This window comes from Ambystoma mexicanum, chromosome 10 (genome assembly GCF_040938575.1).
Source record: "Ambystoma mexicanum isolate Mex_15411 chromosome 10, UKY_AmexF1_1, whole genome shotgun sequence".
Classification (NCBI taxonomy): Eukaryota; Metazoa; Chordata; class Amphibia; order Caudata; family Ambystomatidae; genus Ambystoma; species Ambystoma mexicanum.
Window position 1 is genome coordinate 99,130,564 of NC_090932.1, and position 22,398 is coordinate 99,152,961.

At 44.7% G+C, this 22,398-nt stretch overlaps 1 protein-coding gene across 6 annotated transcripts in view; it reads right to left on the reverse strand.

Moving 5' to 3' along the window:
• Positions 1–22,398, reverse strand: part of LRCH3 (leucine rich repeats and calponin homology domain containing 3) — a 1,351,362-nt gene that overhangs the window by 309,028 nt on the left and 1,019,936 nt on the right. For 3 of the 6 annotated variants that reach the window (XM_069617579.1, XM_069617576.1, XM_069617577.1), the window contains 2 exons: positions 8,244–8,324; positions 2,645–2,716 (listed from right to left, as the gene is read on the reverse strand). The exons of 2 other annotated variants lie outside the window; for them this stretch is intronic. In XM_069617579.1, the coding sequence (XP_069473680.1) occupies positions 2,645–2,716; positions 8,244–8,324 (153 nt within the window). The remainder of the gene's footprint in view (positions 1–2,644; positions 2,717–8,243; positions 8,325–22,398) is intronic. One more of the 6 variants, XM_069617578.1, reaches the window with a different exon arrangement.

Sequence of the window (22,398 nt, forward strand, 5' to 3'; positions counted from 1 at the left end):
GATGGAGAATCAATATTATTTACATTACAGATCAAATGTGTGTAGAGGCAAATTACAATTTTCAGACCAAAGTTCAAACCAAAAATTGTGGTTTTAAACTTCCTGACCAAAATCAGTATCCTTTCAAAATGATGAAACCAGAGAATAATGTACGAAAAAAGTAGAAGTGGTTCATGTACTTGCCATTGATACACCATAGGTACACATCCCGGAAACACAACGCAATGTGCTAGCTGGCCCAGTGGCAGTTACGTCTTAAAGAAGCCTGAATACCTCTGGATTTCATGCTATTTAGACAGGACAATGTACATACCGCCAGATGGGTAGATTAGGACTAAGGGCAAGTGCACCATGAGTTACTGACCTCATTTTTTCTTTAGTAGTTTTACACTTTCTGGTCACAACATTAGAGCTCTGAACTATCCAGATTCTGAAGTGTTTCCTCTGCCTATGTAACATGAAGCTTAGGTGAAAAACATCCCAGGAAGAACCATTACATGATTTAAAGAAAATGAAGGTGGTGACTAATCGTGAATGTCTTGCTGGAAAAGGAGCCGCTCTCAAAGATTTGGTAAGACCTGCAGAGAGTTACCAGCATCCATAAGGAATTCTGGGACCTCAAGAACTTCTGCAATATTTGATGAATCAGAGGAAATGTCTAATGGGATCTCTCACTCCCAGATGTGATGGATACTCTGGAAACAGAGTTGGCTCTGGTCACAAAGCGGTCCAATCAGCAGTAACACCAAAGTTGGCCAAATACAGGTACAGGGATTGTGTTTCCCCATGCTTGTTCAGGTAATCCATGGCTGAAGGGGGGGGGTGCATGTTTTTTGATGTATGAACGGGTTTCTTGCACCCCCAATTACAGGTAAAGCAGAGTTTTGGGCTGTATTATGACTGGAAGCATTTTCCGATTTTACAATCTTAGATTTTAGATTAAATCACTGTATTCAATGGCTAAGTGGAAAACAGTCTGTAGGAGGCCATTCTCCGAACTTGGTGCTAAAAACTTTCCTTGGTGTAAAACTGTAAAATAATCTGAAAGAAATGTCTGAGTCTTTGTAATCCGATATATGAATGGGACTGGATGATGACTTGAGTAGCAAAAGCTTGAGACTCTCCCTTCAAAACTCCCTGATCGGAAGTACAGGATTAAGCAATGTAGGTTCTTGTGACCTTGGCTGAACACAATTTTTGAGAACTGGTAATAGCTTATCAGGGGATAATCCCCCCAAGCAATGCATATAAGTGATGGGGTGGTCAGCTGGCTAGAATTCCTTATTGCACTCATTGCTTAAACCCTGTGGTCAGTAGCATGGGTGTGAGTGGAAGGAAATGGTCAGCAAAATATGCCCAACAAAATGGAACATTTGGAATGAGTATGTCCATTTAAAAAGGTGAGCGTCAAAAGGGGCAACACCTGAAAAAGATGGCAATGCCCAGAAAAAGGCTTCCTCTGTCCTATCGACATGTAGAAACAAGCATTGGAAATGCCAGCAGTTTAGGCTTTTGTGTCGGCAAGGGAAAGGGCACTTGCCAGGTACAGCCGTGGGCACTTGCCAGGCACAGCCGTAGTAGTATTAACTGGCCATTGATGGTAGCAGGTGAAAAATGGCATGAGTACCTTGGCTTCACATAGTAGTGCCTGGCAAATACCTAATACTTATACAGAAGGTAAAACTGTTGGCGTTGCAAATGCTTGTTTTTAACAGGACTTCAGTGAAAGGCATGCAGAGTGCTTATACATCGAGTGGCTGAAGACAGATCTGGTTAAGCCATTTATTACACTAGTAGAGGGTTTACAACTCGAATTAAGTCATTAACTCTCAGAAGACTGCTTCGAAAAAGCAATGGCAGGCAGTTCGAGTGCAAACTTTGATGGGAAGGCTTGATTTAAGCAAGCACAGAGTTACTATGAGGAGGTGTTTAGGGAGGGGCATGAACTGGGTGGGAATGGCCATAGGGATTAACATGGCCATGGGCAGTCAATGGGTGGGCAAGAAACCAAACGCCACCCACTTGGTGTGTGTCCCTTCTCGTATGCCATTCCTCCCTATCTGTACTTTAATGCAATGGTTTCAGCTTTTGACATTGCAAGCGACACCCAATGGCCCAAACTAAAAAACAGGTACTGGGAAGTGACATTTGTGTAGTACAAGTGTTCCAAAGGCTTTGGCGTATGATGCGATGCTCACTCTGGGTACATAGAAAACCTTCTTAAAAGGACAGCATCCTGTGAAAAAGCAATTCTAAACTATCAGGAATTAGCGACAGCAAGAAACAAGAGTAAGAAAAGGTGTGTCCAAAACTAATAGCCCTGTGAAAAGACTGCCCTAAGCACTGAGAGGTCTTGCTGATTAATGATTCCATCGCCGATGAGTTCAAATGCCCAATTTTATTTTGTTTAGCATTAGACGATTCAGACTGGTTCTTTCACCGTATGATGTATTAATTGTTACTGGAAAAGTTATAAAAACACTTACCCAAGACATTCCTGGCCACAAGCAGAAACAGAGTCACCTCCTCTACTCCCTCTCCAGAAGCATTTTTTTTTTTATAAAAGAAGAATGTGTGTATGTGGGGAAAGAGGGGGTAGGCAGCGAGATGAATAGTGCAAGTTAAAAGCAGTTGCAGCAGATACCTGGTCAGGTCGGAAGGCTGAGGCACCAGGCACGTTACTGACACACTCCTCCTTTTTCAACCCTGACAGTGGCTGAGACAAGAAAAGAGAAAGGGGAAGACAGATTGCAGTGCCCGTTAGCATTCATATGTGAAATTGTATGTGAGACCCCTCCCGCCCCCCCATTACAGAACCAACTGAACCCTCAAAAGTGACAGTTTTGAGAACATGAAAGATGGCAACTGTACCTAAGCGGTGAAAGAGCAGAATGTCTGCAGTTGTAAACATTAAGTTTGGGGTGGTGGTTGTTGGAGGGGGGGGGGTGAGGGAGGAGGCGGCACTGGATGCCGCAATCAAGGAACGGGAGACTTCAAATGAATCACTGATTTCATCTAAGCATTATGGTAGCTTGATGCTTTAACTAGTACAATTTATTTATTTGATTTATTGGACATTTATAAGGCGCTTATACAAGACAATGTTTCAAAACGCTACAAGGCAAAAAAGAAGGGAACAAGGGAGAAAAATAAACAATGGAAATAACAGTTAATAAAAAGAAACAACGGTCCTAATAGGCCTTGTGACATTTGGAGCGTGCAAGTGCAGTGAAAAGAACAAGGAAAAAAAGTGGGGGTGGAGTTGAGTGCTATTTATGTCTCCTAGGGGAGAAAGTGCCAGAGGTGCCCGTTACGGAGGCAACAGGTAAGTGCATGGGCAGAGACATCCCAGGGGAAGATGGAGGTCTACATCCCAACAGGTAACAGCAGGCGGAGGTGAAACCACCTGACAGGCAGGTGTGGGCAGTGCAGGGGGCTATGGGGTTGATTGGGCATAAGGAGAGGACCCTATTGGACTCTTGAGGGACCAGGCTGCCAATCTCAGCGACAGAGGGGATGGTTAGCCGGGGAGATGGAAAGGGGAGGAGGAGGAGAAGAGAAAGGTCTTGAGTTGTGAGGTGGTCCGGTCCAAGATGGAGAGAAAGAGGGAGACTGTCCCATATGAGGGAGCCAGCTGAGGCGAGGGATTTGCCCCCAGCTCTCTGCTTGGAGAAGGGTTTGATCAGCATAGAGTTGGAGCCAGAAGATCGAAGGGATCTGGAAGGAGAGTATTTAGCAAGAGACAGCTGCAGGTAGCGTGGTCCCAGGACCAATACAGCCTTGTGGATGATGCAGGTGGTCTTGAATTTGATCCTTGCAACAACCGGGAGCCAGTGGAGAGATTTCAGAGCTGGAGAGATACGGCCCCAGGGATTGAGGCCAAACATAAATCTTGCAGCCCTATTCTGGATTAGTTGAAGAGGACAGAGCGAAGAAATAGGCAGGTTGAGAAGAGGCTGTTACCGTAATCTAGCCTGTAGAGGACCAGAGCTCTAGAGACATTGAGCTTCTGGGAGAAGGCGAGGAAAGGAAGAATCCCTCTGAGGAGGTGAAGTTGAAAATGGTCCTTCTTGCCAATGTCCAAGATGTGAGGAGTAAAGGAGAGGAGTCGAAGATGACCCAGAGGTTTATGGCCTCAGTGGAAGGAGAGGGAGGTGAGCCCATAGAGGACGGCCACAGTGCAGGAGGGTAAAGGGGAGCAGGTGTTACGATAGGCAGGATCTCGGTCTTAATGGCATTAAGACAGAGATCCTTGGAGGTGCACCAACACTGAATAGCAAAAAGGCAGTCAGGGATGATAGGGGCAGAAGAGGGGAGCTTGAAGAGTTGTGTGTCATCTGTGTACCACTAGAAATGAGGAGAGAAGGCAGAGACCAAGTGAGCAAGAGGTTCTAGGTCGATTTTAAAAAGCCAATGCAAGAGGATAGAGCGCTGGGGAACACTACAAGTAGAGAGAGTGGTGGAGGAGAAGGAGCCCAGAAGCACATGGGAAGGGCGGTCAGAAAGGAAGGAGGTCAACCAATCCAGTGCCTGGTCTGAGATACCAAATGTATCTTGGAGATGCTTTATGAGGATAGAATGGTTTACCATGTCAAAGGAGGAGGAGAGGTCAATGAGAATGAGAACAGCAGGAGAGTTGGAGTCAAGATTTGCAAGCAGCTCTTCACGGGTGTTCAGGAGAGCAGCTTCTGTGCCTCTGGATGCTCAGAATCCAGATTGGTCATTTAAACAAGCAAACTCAGTGTGATGGGTCAGTTGGGGGAATGACACATTTCTCCAGGAGTTTCCAGAGGAAGGGTGTAGTAGACGTCACTGTACCAATGATACAAAGATCCCACCTTACACGGGGTGGGAACTAGTGACAGTAAAGGTCTTATTTTTAGTAATTAAACTGACCAGGTTAGTGGTTCCAATTCCCAGTTTAGACCATGCATTAGACTCAAGAATCGTGCCCAACTTTTAGGAAGGTTCAGGTAGTACAGAGTGGGATATTTTGCAGGGATAAGTGCCTGCAGAATGGGCTTCACAGAACCCGGAAAGAAGACTGCTGCCATGGACAACCACCTGTCTGGAGCATGCAGAAAAAGCAAACACTAACAAAGCAGCAACAGTGGTAGATTTATGGTCTGTGAAAAAATAAAAAATATTTGAAGGTAAAATGGGGCATGCAAACACAGACATAGCCAAAGGGGACACTCTTAACCAGGTCAAATATGTCTAATTGGCCGGAACACTTACCTAATAAATGCTGCTATGGCACTACAGCTGCACTAATGTAATTATCTGTGAATTGTCCATATGACATAGCAATGCCCTTTAATTGCAGTAGACTTTTCTTGGAGCGCATACCCCCCGCTACACCCTTGCATGGCTTCACTGCCAACATACATTGGCCTGAATGAAGGTTTCGCTATAATCCAGGTCAGACAACCGAGGAAAATGTTGCGCGATGGGATGCAATTTATCATGAGCATTGGAGCTAGATCTAATGCCTGCAAATTTGGTGATTAATTGGGATATACTAGAATGTGCCACAATACAGCTCTCTTCACTACACCAAGGTTTAAGTGGAGGGTGGATGTTTCGAAACATCGGCTGGCTAAAACAGCAAACATACAAATGTGTTCACTGTGTATTCAAAGACTTCCATACCAGATAGGAAGGGCTTAACAGTAAAGTGCAACACTAACTTTACCGGAAGCAGGCACATGGAAAGAGGCTGAAAACAGTGTGCAAGAGTGCATCTACTGACAGACAATATTAATAACATCTAATGCCATTGGAGGAAGAGACTAAGGAAGATTAAATAAACAGCATTGTATCCCACCATTACCATGGAAAAACACTGATGGGTGAAAAGATGACATATGACCTTCAATGATGCCAATATATGCCAAGCCAGGATGTACTGGCAAGTGCAACCTTAATCACTGAGCAGGTCAAATAGCAAGTTAGCTGTTATGACCAGAAGCACACATATAGTATCCCAAAGGAAAGGCTGCTAGCCGCTCCAAATAGTAGTAGTCTTAGAACAGGGTCCTGCACAAACCAAACTCTGCCCTTTTCACCTGTGTGTTGATAAAAGTTTTTCAAGTGGGATGTTAGTTTTCAAACTTTACATATTGACCATCTGGCCAGCCTAGAATTGGCTCAGTGGCATCTATGCCAGTAGCCCATGACTGATTTCTGAAAAGGGCATGTGGTGTAAAAACACCAGTTTCTAAATTGAGAGGAACGTATAGTACAGGACGTCTCAATTAGATCTTTCCCACAAAGCATGAACATGGCATGGAGAACCGATAGCTCAAAAGCACCCTGCAAACAAACCATGCTCTGGGCTTCAGGGGAAAAATATGTTAATTGCTGATTAACCATTCAGTGCTCGGGTCAAAACAACAATTGGCCCGGAAATAAGAATACAGGATTTATCAGTCAGATTTTTACAAGGAAAGTATGAAGCACATTCTGAAATTATTTGAAACCTGTAGCAGCGAGATGTGTGCTAATCATTCCGGTCAGGCATCTGGAATGGTAGGCTATCCCATGTCCTAGAAGAACAAATAATATTATAAAGAGCATATATTTTCCTGCTGTTTCTTTAAAGGAGTTAGACTCACTTTCAGTTGAAACATCCCGTTTATCAATTCTTTGGTGCTGCTCTTTTACCTGCAACCTTACACCATTTACCAGGTTCCTGCATCCATGAATATTACTTTTGACAGCAAATCACTTTGAATTATTTCAGAGAACTCTATGAATATTCTTTAGCTTTAGAAGTATAAGATCAGTAACCCACATCCTGCAACGTAGTACTTGAGACAACACGTTCGTTCCCAGGTAATATAACAGACTATGATTCACAGAACATCAAAAGCTGTACCTAAGTATGGGGGCACTTGGTGCTTTCCAAGCTTCAAAATAGCCGATCATAACTTTACCTTGGCTGATCGATTAAAAAAGCCACTAGAATCTGTGCACTTTAAGAATGTAAGCATAATGCTTTAGTAAGCCTGGTGACATGGGTTAAAGCACAGATTATAGCTCAGAAGCCATTTAGCCTTATAATGGTGCACATTTTAAAAGTGCAAACATTAAGTGACTTTTTTATTACCGTCCTGGGTAATAACTTCCTGGAAATGTGAGCCATAGGGAAATCAAATTAACTCCATAGTATCTCAAGGAAGTCTCCTATAATAAATACTCCGCCCTGGGACAAATGAAGCTGGATTTTTGCTGCTGTCCAAAATATGTTCTTGAAACCTTACTAGCCTTCCTTTACGCACTGGAAGGGCACATGCGCCAAAACACCTCAAATTGATTGCGCAAGTCCCCGATGATGCTGGTTTTCTCTTGTAGGCCTGAAAAATCAAGTGTTCCAATAACCGGTGTAGAGAAACAGGACATTTTCAACCTATTGTTTTTCTCCAATGCCATGAGCATAGGCCGACATGGTTGCCTTTCAGAAGGTGCATATCACAACAGAGTACAAACTCCACAACAAAGTAGCTTACACTGATGCGCTCAGATGATGAATTGTGGAATGAATTATTTGCTACTCCTAAAATTTCAATAAGAAGAGCCACTATGCAGTTTTTAAGCTCAGTATTGTCCATAGATTGATTATGCATTAATCAAGTTGATTATAGTGTATTTAAGGATACCACGTAGTCACTTAAGATTATTTTATTTTGGACTGCTAGATATTATATGCTTAGGTTTTAGTTTGTATGTGGCTTATGCTTTGAACTAAATTTGTCAAGCTATTTATATGTTGATTTAATACTTTTTTGTTGTTTCTTTTGTCTCTTCCTGATGTGTTATGATGTGATTTGTAATTTAAAGCATTTTATAGAAATTAGTTTTGAAAGGTTAATGTAATTTAGCCAACCAAAATAAATTAAAAAATAAATTTAAAAAAAGCAGCTTACATTTCATGATTTTTAAACTCCAAATAGAGGTGCATAACCCATGAGTTGCTATAACCCGCACTGTGTGTGAATATAAAAAACCCTGAATTTAATGTGATGTTATGCGATTTGAAAATGCGGGTCTTGGACACATTTTTATATCCATTTGAAACTATTTGTTTTCAACAAAGCAATTTCTCATGTGTGCAAACCTGTGATGAATGATAAATATGGATAACAGCGGGGAAGCAAACAGTAACAATTGAGGAGACGAAGGGAATGGAACGCCATGCCTGCATGCTCCATCACACTGCATGGTTACACTACATGCTTCACCTGCGTGTGCATCCCTGGTCTCCGCTTAATGGTATTGGTGTCACTGTCAATCTCAAACACAAAGTGTGGCTCAAAGCCATTCTGACGGGTTCAGCAGGAAGAAAGAGGAGAAAAAAGGCAGGTGGTGAGGAAGTGAAAGCACAACACAGAAAATTGAGACAGACCGAGAGGAGGGCTGAAGGACTGAGGCAGTGTTTCATAATGCGCATCTGGTCAATACGACAGCACACTTTTTCATGTCCGTTTTGGCACGACAGAATACTGTAGGAATCATCCTGTTCTCTTTAAGTCCAACAGCCATGCCTAACACACATTACAATCCCAAAATAAAGTCATTCTTGAAACATTCTGGCTCCAGCAAGTCTTTCAGAGAAAGGAATACAATGACCAATAGTCCTAGTGATGGTCCTGCGAAACTAAGCACTTCATTCCCTTGAACCCATCACTTCGAGGCTCACTAGGGCCACTTGCAAAAAGTAGTTAGCAGCCACACATACAGTGAAGAACTGTTAGGTAGTTTTACAATAGTCCACCTTAGGTAGGACTTGAGAAGACTCACACTTGGGACACTGGCTCCAACTCTTAGTATAGACATGAACCAAACAAATATGGTTGGTAGCAATGACTGAGCAGCCAGGCTTATCTTAGGAGGGAGAACAGGGCTGTAGGTGGTACAAAGAACATTAAGTGTGCACATAGACCAAAGAAACACTGACACACAGTTATAAATAGTTTTTTTTAATATAAACTAAGGTAAAGTTAAGTACTATAACACACAATAAGTAACTATAGAAACACTGATGCATTATTCACAGTAAGTAAAACTCTTTGTAACACCTTTTAGAATGGCAGTATGCAATTGCAATTCAAAGGTAAGTAGAATACTTGTGTAATAACAGTTTTAGGTAAGATAAATGAATACCTGGCAATAATTCCACAGAGGACTAACATTTTTGAAGTCCATCCGTAACTAGTTATGAGTGTCTCAGAGTCAGTTTGGAGTGCAAACCGGGTAGGGCACAGCTGCAGTAAGTTCAAAGGTTCCAAAAGAATTCTTCTGTAGTAAGTATTTAGCAAGCTTTGTTGGCAAATGGGTCAGGTACTTCGTAGAAGGCTCCCTGAAGGCACACAGGCGTTAGGTCTGGGCGAATATGTATGGTCAAACTCTCAAACAAACGAATCAGCACTCCAGCAACACAGGAGCAGCAAATCAACTCTAGGTAACTTCTACCAGGAGTCTCACAGTACCTTCTAAGTGAAGAAGAGGATGCAACAATGCAGCAGACCCAGTCACCGCATTCCTGGTCAGGCAGCCAAAAGGTGTGACACTCGAGAGGGTCACACAGCAGTCAAGTGAAGAGGCTTCCAACAACAGACTTTTCTCTGTGCTGTGATTTTGGTGCCTTTTGGGAAGCACCAGCGAAGAACAATCATCACCCAGTTGATTTGTCTTGATATCTCGATCCAACACTCTGGTGAGGGGACTTCGAGGAGGGGAATCTTGCCACTGGAGGTCCGGAAGGAGTCCACCAAAGTTTCGGGAGGAGTCGATCTTCAGAAGATGATGCACTGCATAGTGGCCACAGGTTCCAGGGTATTGGCGGTTTGCAGTCCGCGAAGCTAACAGCTAGTAATTGGATGACTTGAAATTCAGGTTGTCTCAAGACTGAATGGTCCCACGAATCTAAGAAAGATTCATCCGCTATGGAGTTCTCCAGATGCTTGGAAGAAGGGATCGCACAGCATCAGTTACACAGGAGGCATCTCTGGTCCTCTGAAAGGGGCTGCCGGCATCTCTCCTCTTCTTCCTTGTTGTTTCTTCAGTTCCAGTGGTCGGCTTGTCATCAGCCTCAGGATCCATGACTTTTATCCAGGAACCCAGCCAATAAGCACCCAGCCACCATTCAAACTCTGGGTGGTGGCCATCCTTCCAGGACAGCCTGCACCCCAGTTGGAACTGGTTCCAGGCAGGCATATCAGAAGCCAAAACAGCAGAGTTTCGGACTCCTCCCGGTTTCCTGTCCTCACAGACACGTTGGAGCCTTGGCAGGCTTCTCAAAGGATTCCCGCCTAAGACAAAAGTCAAACAGGACCTCCCCCACCCAGCACAGCAAAAGGACCAAAAAGGGACAAGCAAAAGAAACATGTCAAAAAAAAAATACAGCGACCAGAGTACAGCCTGGAACTAAAAATGGCACAAAAGTAGGATAAAACCACTGACACAGGCCATTCAGATTTGCCCGTCATTGTAACCAAAACATTATCTGAGCTGTGAGAAAGGGGAACAGTGTAACCCCTCAGCACTTCAAATAAGGTGTGGTGTGCTGATCTCACAACATAAAAGCTAGGAAGGATACTAAATAGACCTCTGCCCCTGAAACCTAGGTTCTCACAAGGAAAATAAAATAAAAAGGGAAGCCCAAGGGGCTCCTAGCCATTGTGCACAGAGAGTGCTGTGTGTAGTGTGAGAAACCGAGGTTATTCTCACACCTATTGCCCTTGGATCCTCTGCTCAGGTGGCCAGGGAAAGGCCATCGCTTTTGGATCCTGACTCTTGGGGCGGAGATGCGAGGGAGGATCACCTGGGTGGCGAGTCCTTGGGGTTTTGGGGGAGGGGAGGGTGGATATCCACAGGCAAGACATGGTATCCCCTTTTACTTATGAGAATCCACCTCACACTAACCCTACCTTAATGGGCTGTTGCAAACCATCTCCCCTCATTCAAACCACTCTAGTAGTGAGACAAGGAAGAGGCCCGTAGACTGCTGTAAAAGGCCAGGCATGTCCCAAGTGTTCCACTAATTGCGACCAGGCAACTGACATTAGGAACTCACACCTGCAGCCTGTCAAGTGCAGCCGACAAGTGGGAAAGAGCGACCAGCAGGAGAGAGCCCAGGCCGATCGTTGCAGGCCTGGATGGAGAATCCTACATCCCAGGAAGCAGCCGGGTTGGGTCCTGCAGCAGAGACAGGACGCCAGCAGCGACCCCAAGAAGCTGTGGAGCCAAGGGCCGGACAGGCCGCAGGAACACCACGGGAGTGGGAGCCTCGTTGATCGGAGGTACGCAGCCAGAGCTGTGGACACAGAATAAAAAAACTAAGTCACCAACAGCGTCCGTGGGGAGAAAGAGCTGCCAGCAATATATGGAGAGAAGGTTAAGTGCGAGCGGGGTTCACGGTCGGAGGAAAAGGTGTCAGTGGAGCAGAGACTGAGAGGACAGCTGCCGGAGAAGGCAGTGACCGGTGAGTGACAAGGGAAGAGTCCTAGAACCAGGACATTCCGGGGGCTGTGGGGATGCCAAATTAAAAGCTGAATGAATAAGTATGCACAAGATGAAATTAACCCAAGGCAACAGGTTGAGAGGAAAATTATGGACGAATATTAAACTAAATTAAGATTTTTGGCAAAGCTATGACCAGATACGCTTGTGTGAAATACATATACCATATATTGAAAGCAAAGCACGAACCTATGCCATACAGTGGCAAGGAAGTATGAAACGTGAAAGCAAGTATGAAACAATGCGAGAAAGTATGAAAGCAAGGTGGTGAAGGAATAGGAATACCAAGTGAACTGTGAGCGAAAAACATTGTGACAAAGCCAAGAGGCTGCAAGGAAAAGCCAAGGGAGTGTGACCCTTCACACACGCACCAATGCAGAAGTACCTGTGTGGGCTAAAGAGCCTAGGGTTCCTGGTTCCGTGACCTGTAATGGGAGGACCGTGTGGTCCGACAACTGTGCCTAGACCGGGGAATCCCTATTTGTGAAAGTCAAAGAGGTTGCTGAAGTGAAAGAGGAGAAAGCAATCCATTTGAACTGTTACGAAACTAGGAGTAGTATTAAGTTTATCTGGAGCTGTTTTTGTCAAACTTTGAAAGATTGAGACCAAGTACAAGTTGAGTGTCTTGAACTTGGGGAACGGAACACCAAGACTTTGTGGAACTGTCTTGAACTTGGGGAAGGGAACCCCGAGACTTTGTGGAACTGTTTGAACTTGGGGAAGGGGAGCTGAACAGTAAGCTAGGAGCTGGAAGAGACTCAGAACTTTATTTGGAACACCATTTCCTTTCTTGCTGACATCCCTACATATTGTTTAGCTTTAGTTGTGAGGGCAAGTATAGGTTTTGGACACAGGCTGACTTCTCACGAAGTAAAACCTGAGACAAGCAAGAATCTTGTTGAACACTGAGGATACAATTCCCGAATCCAATGAAAAAGATCACAATCATATACCCTTGGTTTCTTGAATACCTTTTATTGGGGAACCTCAAAATGACTGAGCCGGAGGTCAGGTGCGAGGAAAAGGGAGAGGTCTCAGTCATAGGGGAACCTCTTTGCGGGGACCAGGGTCTCGGGGACCCCAATAAATTACCATACAATTTACCAACTTCTTCACCACAAACGGTTGCTATCCCTCTTGTCCAAATAGCGCCAATGAAAGATAAGGAGACCCTACAGGACAATCCAACATCTGATTACCCACTGAAACCGGCACAGAGAAAATTGTTCCCCGGTTTTCCTTTCATCCCCTTTAATGAGCTAGATCCCTCCTGCTCAGAAAGTTGTTTATTCCGGGGTAATTGGGGCATATCATGGAGTTCTGTCCCAAGAATTTAGAGGAGGAGTTAATCGAAGCACGAGTGAAGGAAAAGAGGAAACTGAGATCATCCACTTATTATATCCCCACATCTTAACCACAACCAAAAGGAATTTAAAGGCTACAAACACCCCATAAACTATTAACCATTCAACCAGGTTGGTCCCTCCCTACAATTCCATCAGTACCATCATTCAGTGGGGATACACACAGTACGACAAAGGGTTGAACCATTTTATTCCCATATTCTATACACTCAATCTACTACAATAAAAACAAACTGTGAACAAGACCACCCGAAAAAAGAAAAGAAACAACCAGACATATTCTTATACACAGGTAATAAAACCTCCTATAAAGTCCCTCTCACCTTAGAAGGGAGAAGCAATTGGGCCCAACTAGATAGTGGGATTAAGAGGTGTGCCCTTCGAGAGGAAATACTTCCCCAAAAATGGAGGAGAGATGGTGAAAAGAAAGTGGGCTGTGTGTATGGCCATATTGAAAACTACCCATAAATCCAAATACCCATCACCATCTTGGGTACAGTATGATATCTTACAGTGGCTGTAATTCCAAATTTGCCAACCAAATTAAGTCCTGAAGAATAATTTGCCCCAATTTGATCAGTGGATTTCACAGGTGACACAAATCAAATTAAAGCCTTACAGCTAAATTCCCCCACCCAAAGAAACTAGAACCTCCCAATTCTGAACAGAGAACCAATGGGAAGAAAGTAGTATTTTCTTAGGGGTGGACCAGGTACACCACAGAAAAGAATCCAACCCAAGGGTTATGCAAGGGTTCTTGGACCTTCAATCCGACTGCTTCACAATGGAACAGTTGAACACCGGAACGGCCGAGAGCAAGGTAATGTTGAATTTCTCTCCCAGTTTCCATGTGAAGCATCACGTACCAACCCGCATAGAGTATGTGAGAAACCTGAGGGTATCCTCACACCTACTGCCCTTGGATCCTCTGCTCAGGTGGCCAGGGAAAGGCCATCCCTTTTGGATCCTGACCCTTGGGGTGGAGATGCGAGGGAGCATCACCTGGATGAAGGGTCCTTGGGAATTGGGGAGAGGATATTCGCAGGCGAGACATGCTATCCCCTTTTCCTTATGAGAACCAACCTTCCACTCCCCCTACCTTTATCGGCTGTTGCAAACCATTTCCCCTCATTCAAACCACTATGGTACTGGGACGAGGAAGAGGAGACTAGGAGTAGTGAACACTAGTAAGTCATTTCACCACTTTAGAACTGAGATAAGGAAGAGGCTTGCATAATGCTGTAAAGGTCAGGCATGTCCAAGTGTTCCACCAATTACGACCAGGCAATTGGCTTTATGGACTCTCACCTGCAACCTGTCAAGTTGCTGAGGGTAAATAAAAGGTGGAGCTGACAAGTGGGAAAGAGCGACCAGCAGGAAAGACTCCAGGCCAATCATTGCAGGCATGAAGGGAGAAGCCAGCATCCCAGTAGGGAGCCGAGGTAGGTCCTGCAGGAGAGAGAGGATGCCTGCAGATGAGCCCAAGAAGTGGTGGAGCCAAGGGAGGGGCGGGTCGCAAGAAGGCCACAGGAGTAGGAGCCTCATTGGTCGGAGGCCCGCAGCCAGAGCTGTGGAAACAGATGAAACAAAGGTCACCAAGAGCACCCATTGGAAGAAATCAGAGCTGCCGTTAACATATGGAGAGACGGTAAAGTGCAAGCAAGGCTTGCTGTCGGAGGAGACGCCAGGCACCGGTGAGTTTTAAGGGAAGAGCACTCAAACCGTGGCACACCTGGGGGTTGTGGGGAAGCCAAATTAGATGCTGAATGAATAAAAAAGAACACACAAGATGAAATTAACCCAAAGTAACAGGTTGAGAGGAATATTAAGGACAATATAAAGTGCAAGCAACAGAGTAAAGGACCAAAGGTATTGAATACCGAACTAAATGAAGGCTTTTGGCAAGACAAGTGTCTGGCAAGGCAAAGCCAAGTACGGGTGAACCATCACACAGGTACCGATACAGAAGAACCTGTATGGGCTGAAGAACCTGTATGGGCTAAAGAACATAGGGTTCCTGGGTGCGTGACCCGTCATGGGTGGACCATGTGGTCCGACAACTGTGCCTAGACCGGGGAAGCCCTATTTGTGAAAGCCAAAGCGGTTGCTGAAGCGAAACATGAGAAAGCAATCTGATTGAACCGTTAAGAAACCAGGAGGAGTATAAAGTTGATCTGGAGCCGTTTTTGTTTAACATTGAAAAATTGAGAATAAGTACAAGTTGAGTGTCTTGAACTTGGGGAAGGGAACCTCGAGACTTTGTGAAACTGTCTTGAACTTAGGGAAGGGGAGCAGAACAGTAAACCAAGAGCTGGAAGAGACTCAGAACTTTATTTGGACCACTATTTTCTTGCTGACATCCCTACATATTGTTTAGCTTTAGTTGTGAGGGCAAGTATAGGTTTTGGACACAGGCTGACTTAAACCTGGAGGAAGGTGTTTTTCCAAGAGAGTTACACAAATAAATACAGTATCCCAAAAGGTAGGTTAAAAGAATGAGGGAGTGTGGAAAAAGGATCCCACGCACTCAAGGGGACAGACCAAAAATCCTTAAGTCCAGCAAAAATTGCTGGGGGACTCGCATGAGGGGGAGAATGTGTATAAAAATAAAAATCTACCCTTAGAAGAACAGGCATACATTTGTAGGAAAGATCATGTGGCATGGTTTGAAGCGCAAATTGCAGGCCATCTAATTTGAAGACCCATTATTGAAGCCTGCAAAGAATGAATAACTTTAGATCCTTCATAGAGTCTCACCCTTTGAGTCAGTTACCATACCAATGGCACCATGAAAGGTAGGCATGAAGCAGAATGTCAATATGTAATCAAATTCTTTGTACAGAATTCTCACAAGGGTGAGCATGAGCAAGGATGTGCTATGCCTGCACTTGTACAACTCAGCTCAGAGGTGCTTTGGTCATAAATTGTGAAGTGGGCAAATATAAATGGATCGCCTTTGCAATGGTAGCAGGGACTGGAACTATACTACAATCTTTAGAAATGAGAGCCAGCATAAATAAAACTTAGTAACAATACTGTGGTAAAAACCAAGAGAAAACGAATGTCCAAGCAAGGCTGTACAAAATACACATTTAAACACAAAAATAAAAAACTCTAAAAACCCATTCATGTGAGGATAATTGACGTGCCCCAACATTCCAATTCCTGTATAGGATTAAGCATTTGTTTCCAACAGTCTCCCTTGGCCTCCGCCAACATACCCCAGATCTTCCTAGGGTTCTCACTTCTGAGCGCCACAACCATGTTCTGCCAATGCGAGATGGGAATGGATAGCCTCCATCTCTTAAACCATCCTTGATCACTTTTCTTAACACACCTTATAGGGGAGGCCAATGCGGGAGCCGACAGCTCCTGCCTATGGGCCCCAAGTAGCTCTCTACGCATCTCTCTTGGCATCACATATAGACCCGTCCAATATGTGCAGAGGTTTACTACATGGCAACAGTGGGGCTTGGCTACCAGAGCCAATTTTAAAGGTCAACGTTCTAACCGATTCCTCCATCTCATTGCAACTCTTGTAGCCCAAAGCAGCAATATCCTTGTCTCCAAGCCCTGAGATCGTCGTGCCCATCTTATGCAATTGCTTTTCCATCCAGAGAACGCAATTGCCAGCTTGGTTAGTTTGTATACCAATACAACCACTCTCACTGAGCCTAGTATTCTGCAAGTTAATAGAAAGTGCCAAGATGTTATGGTCCCTAAACTGTATGGGAAAGACCTTTAGCTATTCAGCCCTCAAAATGAAAGCATTATTTCCGAAGAAATAATCCAAGTTAGCCTCACAATCATTCCTACTCCAGGTAAATTTTCCTGGTTTATCACTGTCAGTTCTGCCGTTTAGCATATAGAATTTCCACCACCTCAAAATTGATACCCAAAGTCTGCCGTTAGGGTTACATTTCCCTTGTAATCACGCTCTTTTTTGGGACATTACTGTAGACTGCACAAAGCTTATCATCAACACTCCTGGCATTTAGGTCCCCACCTATGATAAGAGTACTCAGCAGGGTTCCCTTCATATAATAACAGAATATCTTTAATGTATGATTGTATCTCATTCAATAGTTTGGCACTTTGGAGTACATAAACATTTATAATTCGCATTTTCCACTTATTCACACTTTCCTCCTGCCACACCTCCACTGCCAGCACATTTTCCTAGGCAGAGGGGGTCACCACACTAACTAAGCAGATACCCAGATCCTCATACCACTTTCGGGCAATTACCTCAAAGACACGGCTCTTGTGAATAAAATCTACGTCCTCATTCAGGCATGGATGGCATCTCATGGCCTCTGCCTGAATGACAAGACTGAGCTCTTGATTCTCGGTACCACCGCTAACTTAAAAAAACCCAACACCGACTAGTCTACTTTTAACATTGATGGTAATACCATCAAAGTCGTAAAGGAAGTTAAAACCTTAGGATTTTACCTTGACTCTACTCTATCACTGAGGAAACAGGTACATTCCGTGGCATCCACAACATCCTATACATGCAAATTAATTAGAGCCTGCAGGCCGTACATATCCAAAACAAGTTGCATCATCTTGGTAAACGCCCTCATACTTTCAAAACTGCACTACTGTAATGCCATCTATTTGGGGGCTAGCAATTACATCTTAAACAAAATTCAAACCTTATAGAATAACGCCCTTAGAAGGGCGCTAAATATCCCGAACAGAGAGCATATCTCCGAGCTAAGGGGACAATACCACTGGCTGAGAATCAACACAATCCTGCTCAAAACAGCTTCATTGACCTTCAAATGCCTCAACCATGCCGCCCCACTATACCTTACCGAACGTACAGTCAGGAAAACTTCCAGCCGCCCATCTAGGACTGTCAACTCCTTCTGCCTTAACATACCTAGATTTTAAAAAATCTGGTGGCAGTAGCTTTCCAGTCAAAGCGGCACAAACTTGGAACTCTCTCCCCGAGCGGAACAGACTTACTTCAGCTTCAGACGTAATATTATGAACTGGCTGAGAACTAATGATAATAAAAGTCTTTGCATCTCTTCACTGCATACTGCATTATCCATCTGATAACAATCCTTCCTTTAGTATCTACTGATTTATTTGAAACAGAATCACAATCTGATGATAACCTTACCGTTTTGTATCTTGTACTGCATGTCCTGCATGTACCATATAATTCTGTGAACACCTACCTTGTCACTTGTACCATGTAACCTAAGCCTAATGTTTTCTAGTGCTTGCCTGTTATTTGCACCCCCAGTTACCTTCGGGTTAGGTGCGCCATACAAATAAACAAACAAGCCACCCGGCGGGAGCAAAAGTTGTGTAACACCAATTATGAGACCCCCAAAGGGTCAACCCCCCACCCTCAGGCCATTCCTGGCAAGGTTTTGATAAATGTGGTAACCCTCCACCTGAAGGGGACAGTCCAACCAAGTCTCCTGTAGCAGAAAGATATAATGGTTTGTCAGTGGGGGTGGGGGTAAGGCATGAATCCGTACACATGCAATAGGTGGCTATACCCACGTGTATTCCAACTGGCTATCTTAACCAGTCAGTGCCCTCCATCGCGTGAATATGCAAAGCCCTTTGCAGCAGGCAACTGACCCCATTATATGGCTTCATATCCAGGGTGTACACAGCCAGTTTGCAGAGCTGCTGATTGATTTTCACGGGGATAGCCACCCCACCGTGCCCCCTCTGTACATGCGTAGTCAATGTCACAGGCCACTGGCTGGACTAGCCCGTGGGGACATCTAAAGGGTGGCCGTTCGTGGCAGACTAAGCTTCAGACCCATGTAATGGAGCTGGCAAACAATAATGACACCACTGTGGGAGATGCGAAGCGTATCAAAGACCAGTTGGCGGAACCTCCCTACTTTGGGAGCTTTATTTGCAACATGTCCTCGGAGGAAATTGCTGATAGCCGAACCTTTCCAACCTTAAAGAGGAGCCAAGCCTCAGCTGCCCCCTCCACCCTGTTGCCAGTGGACACATTGTAGGGGCCAGGATTGACATAACATTTGGTGTTACAGGGTACGGTGACATTGATCACTCGCAGACTGCTGACCTTTTTGGACTCACTTGGTGACCCAGGCTTCAAGCAAGAAGGTACATCACTGCATAGCAGATGCTGCATTACAGGTAGGAACGCATGATGCAATGCCAATCTTTTGCCTGGTTTTGAATGGATAGGCCACAAGGCAATCTTTTACCCTTTTTTAACATTGCAATACCCATAATATGATCAACCTTGCTATGTCAATTCTATCATTCAGACAGATGCTCTTACAGCTGCCATCATTTCTCCTCTGATTAACGCAACTGGTATTCCCTAAATACTTGGGACTTAATTAAATCATACAACTCTACCCTAGCTGCCACAGTCAACACACCAGGCCCCCTCTGAAAATGAAATGAGTTAGAAACTCAACATGTAACAACCACTGGGTCACACTGGGATTACGAGCGCTGCAATGTCAGCTCAGAAGTCCTGAAAGTAAACAGCAAAAATGCCATGCACTCTTCATGCTAATTTGCTAAAGACATCTCACAGCTCTTATACAGCTGTCATGAAGGCTAACAGGACCTTTTAGGCAGACAGTCAACTCTTATGAAACAACTTATGGAACGTTAATGTCACAATGTGTTGCCTTTGCTCTCACATTCCCACAACTTGGAGCATGCTTTGGAGCCTATCAACTAATGGATGTTTCTTCCAAACCTTGTTACGTGGCAGTGGTGACCTGGGAGATCTAGGTTTTAATTTCCGAATTCTCTTCCCATCTGGATCCATTTCAGGTTTTTGGCAGCCAGTGTGCTTGTTTCTACTCAAAAGACTGATTCCCAGAATGCATTGCACACTAATCATCACCTTCCATCCAGGCCAAGGATGGAAGGAGCATACAGAACAGCCGTTGCTTGCAGTTGGCCAGCATTGGATCTCAAATGAGGCATGTAGTCGTTATTGTTTAGCTTTAAAAGTATGTTTACTTCAGTCAGACATTGGTTTTTGTTGCAGCGTTCAGCATGTAGCCAGTCCTCTTGTTCCTGGGTCTCTATTCCTTTGTCCTTTATTTCTATTGTTTGCTTATTACTATTTTCTGAATCCTGGATTCTCATTCTAGCATTCCTCCATCTCCGAATGAACACTTTTCCAGAACAGCACAGTTTATTTATCTGTGTGGCTCCTTGTTTTGGGTGATTCTATGCCTAGCTCTCCTTTCTGTCCCTGTTGTGAGGGGGAGGAGGGATGTTGTGGGCTTGCTCATGGTTATCCCTGCGCCTTTCCTTCCCTGGCTGAGGGTAGGAGCAGACAGGGTAGGCTTGTATGTGTGCTTTCCCTGCTTATGTTCTATGGCTACATGTTGGGATGTGTTCCTGATGCTCCCCTGTTCCTCTACCATAGTTCACTTATCTTGACTGGGTGTTGTGTGCTTTGCTTGCTTGAATCAATCTGTATGTATATCCATGATTTCCTCTGTGTACTGTTAGTAATACCCCGACTTACTTCTTTTTAAGCATCATGTGTACTTATGAATCCTTCCTTACTGTTCTAGCCTGTAACAGTCTCAGTCAGATCATCATCACTGGCATCCCAGGAGGTGCATAGTAACCTTGCAAGTATGATCTTGAGTTACATTCTAGAATACCTAATATGTCAGCTCAAAGTCCAGGTTAATGCATATCCTCAATGTGCACTTAGTCCAGACCACACTTGCAGGGGGGGCATTTGCTCGGATAAGGAGTTTGGTCACAAACCTATCTTGCACATCCTGGAAGTTGGCATGTAGGTCTTGGTTCCTTAGTGTCTATTTTGTATTAATACTCATAAGGAAGGTTTCAGCCAATTAAGAACCATGGATAGTGAGCAGAATTATCCAGTGAAAGCCCAAATGTGCTGACGGCCAGTGACTTCCAATGTGCATCTCTCACCTATGCCCGTGCGCACCTCTTCCTTCCTGCCACTCAGACAAGCGGCCACCTGATGTACCATGGTCGGTGCTATCCTCCGCAGACCTTTTCTTCAATCCTCAGGCTGCCGGCAATGCTGTGTCCTCCTAGGACAAGACCCAGCAGGAACTCGGGCTCTGTATCGTGTCCCAGCTTTTGTTTAATTGGTGTCCCTTTTTTTGTTAAAGTTTTCTTCAGAAAAATAACCACTGAGCCTTGGATTCGCCAGTTATGGCCTGAGCTGAGACATCATGGATGCCTCAGGATGGCAGACCATTGCCAGCAAACCTCAAAGGTGAATGCAGGAATGAACACTAAATTACCTTTCTGTGTAATCTTGAGTACATTTCCCCTTGCCAATATCTTCTGCTGTGTTTCCAGTTGAAACAATCACACAAATTGGCCTAAATTGCCCTTCAACGTATTGTGCAAGGATCTGCAAGAATATTTCACACATATGAAATCACTGCAGAAAGGGATGACATCTGCTGCCAGGAACAGTGTTGCAAAAAAGGAAGTAACACTGGCGCACCAAAATTGACACATTTAATTTACCAAAATATGCGTGTTCCTCTACGGAGAAGGAACAAGGGCAAATCATTTTCTATTGGAATCACCTTGTGAGCGGATAGGGCCCACTGAGGAGGGCCTACAATCACTTTCTCACTATACCATACCAGAGTAGAAATAGTAATCAGTCTGTTCCTGCACACTAGGACAGGGGTTACACATATTTGGGCCACTTCACTCTAAATAAGTGTCAAATGATCAAAGGTTGAGGGTCACTTAACGCCTCAATGTTACCATGTGATTTCATGATGGCTGCCCATTGCTCGAGTGTGCACACCCACTAGACCCCTTGAACATGGATATTTCCTGTTACATTGTCAAGGTTTTTTTCCCTATGTGCTACGTAGCTGCCCAATGAAACGTAGAACACTTTGCTATGTCCATGCTTCTTTGTCTATAAGAACTGAGGTACAGACCCTCTGCAGCAAAGCCCTCGCAGGACAAGGCCGCAGTGTTAAGCAATGCAGGTGTTTGGCGGTGATGGGGTAGCGGCGTAGACAGTGAGTGTGGACGACCTAACCCTCCTGTCTGCGGCCGCCAGGTAAGAAGGTGCGGGGAGAGTTCACTTGCTACACTCCATGCAACCCCCCTGACCTGGTGCCCCATCTCACTCTTGCACACTTTTTTCCCTCCTGCGTCCGGTCCTCGCACCGCCCCCCTTACTTGTGCTTCCTCGCAACTGTAGGCCGTGGGCGCCCTCTTTTACTTTAGGTTGCGCTCACTCCTTCACAACTTAGGTCGATTGCGCTGCCTTTTACTTAGGCTGTGCAACTTCGGCCACGTGCACCGTGTGCATTTTTAGGTCACGTGCACCCTCTCTCTATGCAGCTGCATGCACCCCTCCTTCCCTCACTCGCTGCGCTCCCAGCATTCCCTGTGGGTCTTTCCCTCCCCTCTTATTGTGTATTGTTCTTGCTGTTTTGTTCTCTAGGGTTGTTTGCTTACATTGTACTGCCTGCATTCCTGCTTTGTTCATTCTTTACTT